Source organism: Papaver somniferum, chromosome 1 (genome assembly GCF_003573695.1).
Source record: "Papaver somniferum cultivar HN1 chromosome 1, ASM357369v1, whole genome shotgun sequence".
Classification (NCBI taxonomy): domain Eukaryota; kingdom Viridiplantae; phylum Streptophyta; class Magnoliopsida; order Ranunculales; family Papaveraceae; genus Papaver; species Papaver somniferum.
The window spans coordinates 49356916-49369763 of record NC_039358.1 but is presented as its reverse complement, the minus strand read 5'-3'; the positions used below and the strand labels follow the sequence as shown (position 1 = coordinate 49369763).

The window sequence follows — 12848 nt, the reverse complement described above, 5'->3', positions numbered from 1 at the left end:
CGACTGTTCAATTTTTTGTTCCAATCAGTCGAACCTAAATTCATCAGTTACAGAATAAAGTTCGGATGATAACTTGTTAGCCGAACCTACGTTATCTATAACATTTTGGGTACAACTAGAAAACCTATATAGATAACATAGGACGAGAAATCGAAGTAATGTTTTTGGAATGTTGAGGGATCGGCTGATTTCTTCTCGCAACGATCCAAAGGCACATACGCTCCTAATAAAATTGTTGAGGAGTGGATACATTTGATAACCACGACCGTACGAAAGTCTTTTAACATTTTCTAGTTCTTATTATCAAGTGAGTGAAAGAAAACAAAGACATTCATATGTCATATTACTATGGCGCCAAAACTTTTGTCGAGAAATTTTAGTCAACAATGGGTCTTCTGTCGAGAAATTTTGTTGGTAGGAGCTTTGATTAATATGGCGCCAAAACTTGAAAAGGAAACTTAGATGCATGATAACTAGAAGTGACTGAAAAAGAAAAGAAAAAAACTAAAAGTGACTGGAAGTTTGAATAATAATCACGTCACTTAAATTTAAAGAAACTTTATATGCTTGATTAATTAAAGTTAATCAAGATACTCTGGCTTACTAAAACAGTGTTAAGGACTCATATATCACTTTTTAAGGCTCTCTCTAGTCAATACTACTTGCTAAGGTTAATGTCAGAATCTTGAATTTTTGTCTTCAGTATATGTGCATCTTCGGCTGATGGATCCCTAGATGTTTTTGTTACTGTAAAACAAAAGAAGTTTTTTAGTCTTACGCCCTAAAAAATCACATAGAGATATATGAAACTCTAACCAGCGATGGGCACCTTTCAATGTGATTAAGTATCAAGACTCGTGCTCCAAGAGGAATTTCTGCTTCTTTCAGATCACTGCACAAAGTAAAGGCACAAGGAAATAGTTCTCATCATCCTCAATAAACATCAAAAACAAAAACATGATAGACTATAAGAATAAGCCAACTTAGATGTTACAAATGTATAATTTACTTGCCTGTCTTTAAGGTAAGGCATAGTACGGTCCATTAACATGTTCTTCTTAAAGTTCTTCTCATAATATTGAAGGTCTAGATCTGACAACATGCATCTTGTCTTGATAAAGCATGCATCATCCAAAACTGGTGGCTGAGGAGAGTTTAAAACCTGCACCACAAAACAAGTTGAAAAGAACAAGGTTATTATTCAGCGCTTGCTATTACAATATGTTCATAAAAAAAGACTGAAAAAGGAATATCCATGCTGAAAGATACACTTGTATAGAGGCTTAAAGCCCCTACATTGAGTTAAAAACTTAATGAAGTTAATAGCAAAGTGAAGGATGCTCATTTTTCAGTCCACGTTTCTGCCAGTTCCCCAATTTCTACTACTGTTCGGCCCAGCCTGCTCACTGCTGCTAAAGAAATATGACGGGCCATTAACTTTAAGGTGCCTCGGCTCAATATCGACAAATGATGGTTCTCTCAGTCTTTCCTCTATTCATATGGAAGTCAGGTTTCTGTTGGTTTCTCTTGCTCGTAAACTGTCATCCTTGTTAGAAGCTATGAATTTGGTGCTTGATGTAATTGCATCCCCTAAGTTGATCCTGTACTTTGAAGCCGAAACAGAAGCTTCTTTCTGAGTTAGAAATAGTTATAAAATGCCGGTCCATTTTCTTGGTAGTGATACAGTCAGATGATTGTATCTGCTCATTGCTCCCTTCTGGATTGAGCTTCTTTAGCCTTTTAAGCCTCCGCTGCTCAGAAAACTTCAAGTCCATCATATAATTTACAGACCTTTGCTCCATTTTCATGGAATATCAACATTCACAGATCTTTGCTCCATTTGCCATATTATGAAGAATAGTATGAAAGTTTACATGCAATAAGTGCTACTTCCTCAGAGCCATTGGTAGGAACAGCCTTTGGCTCTAGAAACGAACATAGTGTTGACGCTGCAGATACGAGAGAAGGTTCAGTTGGGCAAGAGATCAGGATCACTATTCAAATCTTGCGCGTGGCACATTGTAGCTGTTCTAGCTTGGAGATTCTGCTCAAATCTTATCTCACAGTACGGATCATGTCCAGACTGATCAGGGCCTGGAAATAACTTTGACTGCAAACACAAATCACTTCCAGATTTTACTTGCTGTTGAACCTCTCCGAAATTCCATCTTCCTTCTCATATTTCTGGGCCAGAGCTTCCATTTCATCAAAGTCTTCCCTGACACAAAAATCACAACTGCTACCACATGGGCAAACTTATTCACTTTCACAAAGGAGGCAGGTTGGTTGAGCCGTTGAGGAGATCAGTCGTGCAGATGCTACCTAACAATCTCGTTTGCAAATACCGCAGAGAACCGTACCACGAAACTTCAATGAAACACTTGAACAAGCTCTTTGCTTCGTTAATGACCAGTGAGCGCGATGCACAAATGAAACCTTAAGGGAACGGTCAGAATTCAAATTCTCTCCGTGCTGGACATCAGCTGTTGCAGATGAAGACCTAGAAAGAAGCATTGCTTCTTTGTAAAGAAGTTCCTTGTGAGGAAGAGGAGGAGCTCTATTAAGAAGTGCACAGCATCGGCTAGCCACAGCCCCAAGTGGGAACCAATCACCGATCACAAAGTTTACTGCCTCACCACAGTTGAAACCATTACTAAACTCTGCATGATATGCCCGTGGAAAGGTAATAACAAACTTCCCAGGATTTCGTACAGCTTTACACACTGGAATATCATGTTCTAGCAAAATATTTGGAGGAAATGTCGTCGTTTTACCCATAAGTTCATCAAAGGCACCATCAAAGTTCATCCTGAGCATAGACATGCTTTCACGAACAACCTTTTCAAAATCAGGAGCAGCGTCACCAAGAATCCCATACCAAGTTTTTGATGCCCCACAGTGATGATACTTTATGCTATACAAGTAGTGATCTTCCACATGCCATGCAAACAAACTGAATAGCATTCCAATGAAAAGCATGGGACCGGTTACCCCTGGAATCGCATTTCCGAGAAGACGCGGTATGGAATTAGGCAACCCAAAAAGTGTCTTTAAGTTCCGTTTACTTTTGCCAAGCTGATCAATGGGAGAGGACGAAAAAGCACTACCATCAATATCACATGCATACTCAACAGATTCTATGTTTCCACAAGCTATTTCATTCCCAAACTCCTATGTATGTGGAAGGAAGACATCCAGCACTGTAATATCTACGAGCAAACACCTTGTTTTCCATTTTCTCAAAGTCCCAAAATGTATACTTCTTCCACTCTTGAAGAAAGTGACCGTCTTCGGTACTCCACTCAGCGGGCCGGAGAGGTTGCACTCTAGCCTTGAACTTGAAATTAGCTTTCTCTTTCATCAGTACAACCCCAGCTGGAACAGAAGCATTGACTGGATAAATGATCTTGCATATGTCATATTTTGCAGCCTCCGGAGCAATCTTTTGCAGACATATTAAGGGGTCTTCAAGTTCATCCACTATTTCAAACTTACTACCTTATGCTTAGAAAAGGCATCCCTTCCACTTGAACCTAGCCGAGGAAAATTGGCTGAGTGAACATTAGTTCGAGTCCCACATGATGCGCCTCTAAGAGCATCTCCTCCACTTCTGGTCATCATATTAGTAACATTACACCTGAAACTCATCCGCTAAAGCCTCTTCTACTTCAAAATTTTTAACCCATTGTTAGCATCACTTGCCACAAACCCTTCATTCCACCATTCATACCGAGCATATTCTGAGAAAGCCTCCTTTATTAATCCTTTAATTAGCAAAACACACCTCAAAGAAAACCCTAACAGAAGATCCTCACCGTGAAATATCTAAAATAATACTTATCTAATCCACATTCTACAAACTCCCAGAGATCCATGACTTTCCGATTCCAAATCAATAGAAACTTCAGGCAAGGAAACAAACAGTTCCATTCTTTCGGAGCGTGTTTTCTGTTTGAGATGATAGAGAATGTACCTTTGGTACAAATAGTTTACTAACTAGTAAAGGAAGAACATGGCTCATGTTTAATGAAATAAGGTATTACTACTAGACTAAAATTAAAATCATTTTGAGATATGCTTACCTCATGCCAAACACCATGCCAAACTGCAAAAAGTGCTCCAAACACCATTGCATCAGCAATTGAACCATTGTTGACTAGTTTAAACATGACCCCAGCAGCAAAACCTGCCACCATTCTGCAAAAACAAGTGAAAAAATCATGACCCAGATCATTTATATGTCAAGAAAAAAATAAAGCAAACCAAGTTCAACTGTTACCTAGACTCAACAACATCTTCTTTCCACGATTTTTTTTCATAACACAAGACACAACATTATCTGTTGCCATCAAAACAGAGAATGCACGAGCTTGTTGACGAGTAGTGCCCAAATTTCCAAAAGGAATGAAATCATTGACTGACTTGAACTTGGCCAGGGTTCCTTGGACAGCACCAACAACAGCTCCTCGGACAGCACCAGAAGCAGTAGAAAGAACAGCTTGGATAGGAAAAGATTGATCACAAACCCAGCCGCGGAATCCTTTTTGTTTGTCTTCAATGTACTTAGCACATGATTTTAATCCACCTTTCTCATTCAATGGCATCAAATCTTCCTTAATCATCTACAAATCAAACCCTAAATTAATCAAAAATCCCAATAGATGAAAATCGATTAAAACAGAAACATAACAGAAATTGAAATGAAACTGAATTCTAGGGTTTTCTTGTGAATTCTAGGGTTTTCTTGTTTTTCTTTCTTTACCTGAAAGTAAGGTGGGTGAGAAACCTTTGCTATGGGAACCTTCTCCATGACTAATTTCTTCTCAGCCGCTGCAACTGATGGTTGTTTCTCTACTTTCATCTTTTGATTAAGCGGAAAAATGCTAGGTGTCACATGGTCACATGGGCCCCAAATTTTCCATGGGACATGACGTTACTCGCACACAAATATTCGGGCTTGCACATTTGCATCAAAGTATGCTTATTTTTTTTTTTCTTTTTGGTGCTATATGTGGTCGAATCTGAGTGGATCGTGGCATCAAGGCCACTCTGCCACTTACAATACCTCGTCGCGTATTTAAGTCGTCTGCAAAGGATTCTACCCGCCACCCGGTGGTAATAAGTACTTCAAGGAGGCCCTCGCAGCTCGTCCGTTGGGAGGGCTGCGTCCATGGCACGTGCCTCTGGGGACCCGAAGGTCCCTACTGCAGGTCGGTAATTGGGCGACGGGCGCATGTGTCGCTTCTATAGCCTGAATTCTAACATAGAGGCGTTCAGTCATAATCCTGCACACGGTAGCTTCGCGCCACTGGCTTTTCAGCCAAGTGCGATAACCAATTGTGTGAATCAACGGTTATTCTCGTACTAGGTTGAATTACTATCGCGGCACTGTCATCAGTAGGGTAAAACCAACCTGTCTCACGACGGTCTAATCCCAGTCAGAGTATGCATTTGCAGTCACTCTTAAGGCAATACGCAACAAAAGTATTTTTTTTCTTTTTTCTCTAACTCTTTATGCCCTCATAAGCATAACAGGTTTGCTATGCATCAAACCAATTGATCAACTCACAAAAATCAGCAGCATAAGAACACAAAAATATAACGCAACAAACCAATTTTATTGCACTAAAAGAAGATTACAAAACTTTTCCATCACAAGGACCAAAACAGGCCATCACCCTCTTGGTAATTCCTTATTCTCTCATAACATGAGACTATCTCTCTTCTCTGTAGCCTAATGATTTTGTAATGCCTTTACATTATTTATACAATGGTCACAATTTCCAAAAAACGTGCACAACACTTTCGCACGCATGAAATAACCATATGTCTCATAAGGTAGTTTCATAACCGCCAATAACTGTGCATGTTGGCCACCTTCTCTAACTTGTGCCAATTCATCTCACACCTGTCCTAAACGGTTGAGGGTACTATAATATGGTTATAAACACATTTTATAGCAGTTCGCCTTTGGCATGCTTTTAAAGCCAATAACCATCACTTGAGCCACCTTTGCGCCACCGACTATGGCCTTGATCTGAACTTGCTAGGACGCTTTAGTTAAGCCAAGTTCATGCCAATATGCGCCATATACTCATATGTGTTATTCTTGCTTTACTTATCCAATTGCTAGACAATAGTGATGCATACTCTTGCATCACTAGCTTGTTTGCACTGTCAAACTTTGGCCATCCTTTGACTGATGCATAAGCCAACTCATGGCTTATTCTACACTCTTGCACCATCCTTGAGTTTGGACCAACTCAATTCGATGGATATGCATCATAGCCAACATCGCATGTTGTATTTGTCAACTTCGCATTATCTTGCTTTCCCTCAATGAATCTTCATTGTGTCATCCAACAAGCTTCACTACTCGGCCAATGACTTTTCAGTGTAGCGCCACCTTGGCGCTTTACTGGCCCTACAAGGTCTCGCTATCTTAGTGCTTGACAGTCTATGCACTGTCGCGCCATCTTGGTTGATCACTGACTAGGCCGGCTATGTTGTAACGCACAATCTTTGTGCTTCACTAGCCAGACCTGTAATACTACGAGATGTATGTTTTGGTGGTAGAGCACGTGTCTCAGACCGTAGCTCCGGGTTACACAAATCGTCAGTTAGGCATTTCTGTATCCCTCGGTCTAAGATGTGGCTCGGCCACATACTCATTGAATGTCGTCCATATTTATTTCTTGACATGTATATAACTTAAAAACACGCACCTTCCAAATTCCCGTAAAGCATTCACTTTTCGAGATAAAATATGAAGTCAAATTTTTTTAGTTAAAACTATGTATGAGTTTCTGGACTAATTAATTCCATAGCATAAACGCCGGAGTTTAAAAAAATTATGTAATAAAACAGCTTTGGGACTTAATTTTTAACTTTATAATACGTGTCAACATAAAAAGAGGGGCTACATACTTAAAGTATGTGGGCTAACCACATCGTTGCCGCTCCGATCTGTGTACATCAGAGGTTTTGAGGTGAATTCGCATAAATATGTTTACATGGATTGATTTTTTGTTTATGCAAAGAGCATCTTTATTCATTAGTTGGAATTACATAATTTATTACTGACAAACCAATCATCGTAGATATGTTTATCAAATTCTTCCAAGATATTACACTAAAATCAAAAGAAGATTTGTCAGTTCTAGTTTTGTTAGCTATTACATGTGCTACATTGTTTGTTGTTGTTTTAACGTACTTCACAATAAAATGTAAAAAGGTAGACAAAAGATTTCTTATTTCATATACAATCCCTTGATTCATCCAATATACAGAAGGAGTTGCATCGTTCATTGAGTTAACTAAGTTATGACAGTCTGCTTCAAAGATAATATTGTCGATGTTCAGATTCTTGGCCCGTATTATTGATTATTTCATGGACAAGCATTCAGCTTGTTTTGCATATGGTCCTCCATAAAAATGTCTGCATCTGATGCCCCAGCTTGAACCTGTTGAATCTCTTATGATTAGACCAACACCAAAATTATTGGATAGATGATCAAAAGAAACATCAGTATTTATTTTTAACTGATTAGCTTTAGGGAGAGACCATGTTTCACTGAAATTTGTTGAAACTTTATGTTTATGTTGAATGTCATATGTACATTAAACCACCATATTTTTTATATTGTTCATTGTAAACTACTTATTTGGGTTCTTGTTATCAAAAACCTTTGTGCATCTGTCCATCCAAAGAAACCAAGTTGTAATCATTAGAGCGAAAATCCATATTTCTCTTGATTTTGCATTTGTGATACTAATAGGTTCGAACCAACTAATTATCCAAGATCTTATTCCAGTATGCTGAGTCTGAATTTTTAAGACATTAACGCTCATTGCTAGCCATACAGACCTACAGAAATCACAATCGGCGAGGAGATGATCCAGAGTTTCATCTTCTCTGTGACAACAGCTTTTGTCTATGTCATGTCTATAATGACTCAACTTCTCTCTTGTAGGAACAATATTTTTAAGTCATTTCTAGATAAAAAAAAATTTAACCTTGTAAGGAGCTCTTGTCTTCCATAATTGTTTCCAAACTGTATTTGGAATTGATTGGTTAAATTGGTTTCTTAGATAAGCATCATCTGCCAAGGCTTTATAAGTTGATTTGACTGAAAACTCACCAGTTTTGTTTGGTTCCTAAATCATTGTATCTTTACCATGTTGTACTAGATATATTTTCATAATTAAGTCAGATATATGATCCGGAAATAACACATTTGAAAATGTGGGGGTCTAACAACCACACCCAACAATTCGTTTGGCGATCTGAGAGGACTTACTCTAATACACTTTTTAGAGTAGACAGACATACTCAATCAAGAGTAAAGTATATCAAAGAGCTTAATATCTCTAACTCTTAATTCAATCCGCAATCAGCAAATAGAAATTTGCGAGCCCGACTGAATATAAGAGGAGTTACTTGAACGGTACCAAGGACCAATATGCAAATGTCAATCAATGTAATTCAACAACCAAATGTTGGGTATTCTAATTGATTGATCTTAAATCACAACCTGTGATATTTCAATTATATAACAAAATATAATACGGAAAAGAAATAACACAGACACCAGAATTTTGTTAATGAGGAAACCGCAAATGCAGAAAAAACCCAGGGCCTAGTCCACATTGAACACCACAATATATTAAGTCGGTACATACTCAAGCCTACTACCAATTAACTTCGGACTGGACTGTAGTTGAACCCTAATCAATCTCACACTGATTCAAGGTACAGTTGTGTTCCTTACGTCTCTGATCCCAGCAGGATACTACACACTTGATTCCCTTAGTTGATATCACCCACAACCAAGAGTTGCTACGACTTAAAGTCGAAGACTTGATAAACAAATTTGTCTCACACAGAAAAGTCTCTATATTGAATAAATCTGTCTCCCACAGAAATACCAAGAGTTTCTATTCCGTCTTTTGATAATTCAAGGTGAACATGAACCAATTGATAAACCAGACTTATATTCCCGGAGAACAGCCTAGTATTATCAATCACCTCACAATATTCTTAATCGAATTGCGAAACAAGATATTGTGGAATCACATACGATGCGACGAAGATATTTGTGATTACTTTTATCTTGCCTATCGGAGAAATTAATCTCGATTCAGTTATTTTAATTGTACTCAATACGATAGAATCGGGCAAGATCAGAACACGCAACTACAGAGAAATATTTGGGCCTGACTTCACAATCCCAATGAAGTCGTTAACCTACAGGGTGTCGATAGAAACCTAAGTTTAAAGGAGAATCGACTCTAGTTATGCAGCTAGTAACACACATGAGGTGTGGGGATTAGGTTTACCAGTTGCTAGAGTTCTCCTTTATATAATTTTCAAATCAGGGTTTGCAATCCAAGTTACTTTGGTAACAAAGCATTCAATATTCACTATTAGATGAAAAACCTGATTCAGCCAAGCTAATATCTTTCAACTGCTAGATCGAACTTAGCTTGTTACACACAAATGAAATGTACCCTCATTTAGGTTTATGTAACCGTACCCAAACGTGTACACCATGTTGGTTCACAAATAGTTAATCGAGGTTAGCCATATGATTAATCTCATATCAACCTTATTCATCTTAACTATAACTAGTTCAAATGACTGAAACTAGTTAAAGAGTTGTTCAATTGCTATATTCTCATAGAATTGTACAAGAACATAATTGAAGCAAAATCGGTTTGATTCACTCGAATCAATCGTGAACATTATAGCCACAGTTTGCAAAGATTGCATTCATTATTATACAAATGTTTATGTTCATGTTTAAAACCGATTTTAGAACTTTAACCTTCAAGTATGCAAACGGGTACGCATACTTGAAATACCCGGACTAAGATTGAGTTATGCCAGTACGCAAACGGGTATGCAAACTTCAAATCCCAACAGAAATTCTCGGACATGAACTTGTACGCCAGTACGCAAACGGGTACGCATACTATAGTTCCCGGATTTCTCAAACCAACAGGTACGCAAACGGGTGTGCATACTATGGTTCCCGGGCATGGATTACATATGTACAATAGTGCACAACATGACATATCCAATAATAGTTAAGTGTTCTAAACTCTTATTTCAATCATTGAAACTTTCTTAGAGGATGACAATAGCCGTTTTCACACACTATTAACATCAAAGCAATTTTCAAGTTATTGAAATAATCATTACGAAACATTACAAGACAACACCAAATGATTGTATCACACAAACCATGTAAGATGTTACTCGGCAATTTTCACATGATATAAGATGAATTTGGTCGAAGCGAAAGCTTGCCAACACATATTTCGGGAAATATGTAAGCGAGATAAACTCAGCTCGAAATCTCAAATGTGTATATAGAAAACTATATTGTAATACGACTTATGTCTCAATATAGGAGATATAGTAGAAATAGACTTTCCAAGTGATAGATGAGTTTAAGTCTCCACATACCTTTTGTCGATGAAGTTCCACAAGCTCCCCTTAGTAGTTCTTCGTCTTCAAATGATGAACGCCGTGAAAACTAAGCTCAACTACACAATCTATGTCCTAGTCCGAGACATCTATAAATAGGTTATAAACCAAGACTTATAGTTTTGATAACTAACATTGACAAACATGCTTGAGATAGCAACGCATGCGAGTTAGACTAAGCAGTGCTCTAACAATCCCCCCCTTTGTCAATTTTAGTGACAAAACTATCAATACATATGGATTACAAAATAAATAAAAATTTGTAGCTTCTCATCCAAATGCTTGATCTCCTTGGCATCTTCAAGACGACTCGGAAACTTCGTCACTTCTAAGTACTCCATGTGAAAAAGTGGGGGTACAACAACCACACCCAATATTTTGCTTAGCAATCTGTATGGACAAACTCCAATATACTTTCTAGACAGTCAGACTCAATCTAGATAAAATTTATATCAAAGAGTTTATATCTCAATCTCTCGATTTTATATATACTCAAGCAAATAGAAATCTGCGAGTCTTTATCAAATACTAGAGAGATAACTTGGATGGTACCAAAGACCAATATCCAAGTGTCAATCAATTTAAATCTACAACCAAAAGGTCGGATATTCTAATTGATTGAACAAGGCATAACCTGTGATATTTCAATTATATAACAAAATATAATGCGGAAAAAAAATAACACAGACACCAAAATTTTGTTAATGAGGAAACCGCAAATGTAGAAAAACCCCGGACCTAGTCCAGATTGAACACACACTGTATTAAGCCGCTACAGACACTAGCCTACTCCAAATTAACTTCGGTCTGGATTGCAGTTGAACCCCAATCAATCTCACACTGATCCAAGGTACGGTTATGCTCCTACGTCTCTGATCCCAGCAGGATGCTACGTACTTGATTCCCTTAGCTGATCTCACCCACAACTAAGAGTTGCTACAACCCAAAGTCGAAGACTTTAATAAACAAATCTGTATCACACAGAAAAGTCTACGGTAATAGATAAATCCGTCTCCCACGAATATACTTACGAGTTTTGTTCCGTCTTTTGATAGATCAAGGTGAACAGGAACCAATTGATAAGCCGGACTTATATTCCCGAAGAACAACCTAGTATTATCAATGACCTCACAATAATCTTAATCGACGCAGCAAAAAAAGATATTACGGAATCACAAACGATGAGACAAAGTGTTTGTGATTTCTTTTATATCTTGCCTATCGGAGATATCAATCTCAAGCCAATTATTACAATTGTACTCGTACGATAGAAACAGCAAGATCAGATCACACAACTACAAGAAAGTAGTATCGGTCTGGCTTCACAATCCCAATGAAGTCTTTAAGTCGTTAACCTGGTTTAGAAGAAGAAACCAAAGGTTAAAGGAGAATCGTCTCTAGCTTAGCACAACTAGTATCACACAGAAGGTGTGGGGATTAGGTTTCCCAGTTGCTAGAGTTCTCCCTTATATAGTCTTTCAAATCATGGTTTGCAATCAATGTTAGCTTGGTAACAAAGCATTGAATATTCACCATTAGATGAAAACCTGATTAGATTCAATCTAATATCTTTCAACTGTTAAAAACTAGATTGTTACACACAAATGAAATGCACGTTTCTAGGCTTGGGTAACCGTACCCAAACTTGTACATTTGTTGGTTTAAAAACATTCAACCAAATGGTTAGCCATATGATCACTTTCATATCAAACATATTCTTCTTCACCATAACTAGTTCAAGTGACTCAAATGAACTAGTTAGAGAGTTGTTAAATTGCAAGGAAATCTTATGTACCTACACAAGACACAATTGAAGCAAAAACTATTTGATTCACTCGAATCAGTTCATGAACTATATAGCCACGGTTTGCAATTTGCATTCCTTAGTTTTTATAAGAATAAGTTCACAAACATCGTTTTTATATATAATCTACTCAAGTTCGCGGACTGGGTTCGCGGACTTAAGTTCCCGGACGGAGTTCACAAACTCCAGCAGAATTTCTCGGGACGAAAATTTCCGCCAGTTCGCAGACTGAGTTCGCGAACTTGGCTCACGCCACCATTCCGGTTCTCTTGTTCAACAAAGTTCGCAAACTTAGGTTCAAGGAATAAGGACTTATACATATATGTGTTTCCACAACAATGCTTATATCCTCCAATGGTTATATAATCTAAACTCTTATTTCAATCATTGAAACATTCTTAGAGGATGTTGATATTCTATAGTTGTTATTCACAAACTATTTTTCGTCAAAGTAAGCAATTTTCAAAGTGATTGAAACTTGTCATAACTTTCGTCACTAGGTAAAGATGAACTTGGTTAAAGCGAAAGCTTACCAACACATATTTCGAGAAA

The 12848-nt window shown here is 37.8% G+C and overlaps 1 protein-coding gene and 1 pseudogene across 1 annotated transcript; both read right to left on the bottom strand.

Moving 5' to 3' along the window:
* Positions 1 to 551: 551 nt before the first annotated feature.
* Positions 552 to 4822, bottom strand: LOC113328733 (chloroplastic import inner membrane translocase subunit HP30-2-like). Its single transcript, XM_026575753.1, has 6 exons — positions 4763 to 4822; positions 4280 to 4622; positions 4083 to 4186; positions 1014 to 1162; positions 830 to 892; positions 552 to 747 (listed from the first exon to the last, which is right to left on the bottom strand). Exons 1-6 carry the CDS (start codon positions 4808 to 4810, stop codon positions 732 to 734), a joined length of 723 nt encoding a protein of 240 aa, XP_026431538.1. The 5' UTR covers positions 4811 to 4822; the 3' UTR covers positions 552 to 731.
* On the bottom strand, positions 1177 to 3724 carry LOC113328725 (annotated as a pseudogene).
* Positions 4823 to 12848: the final 8026 nt, after the last annotated feature.

Bases quoted from the DNA above. Each gene is read 5' to 3' on its own strand.
- LOC113328733 (XM_026575753.1), bottom strand. From the start codon at position 4,810: ATGGAGAAGGTTCCCATAGCAAAGGTTTCTCACCCACCTTACTTTCAG. The intron at 4,623-4,762 runs GTAAAGAAAGAA...TTTGATTTGTAG, and splicing joins CTCACCCACCTTACTTTCAG to ATGATTAAGGAAGATTTGAT. The intron at 1,163-4,082 runs GTAAGCATATCT...TTTGTGGTGCAG, and splicing joins GGCATGGTGTTTGGCATGAG to GTTTTAAACTCTCCTCAGCC.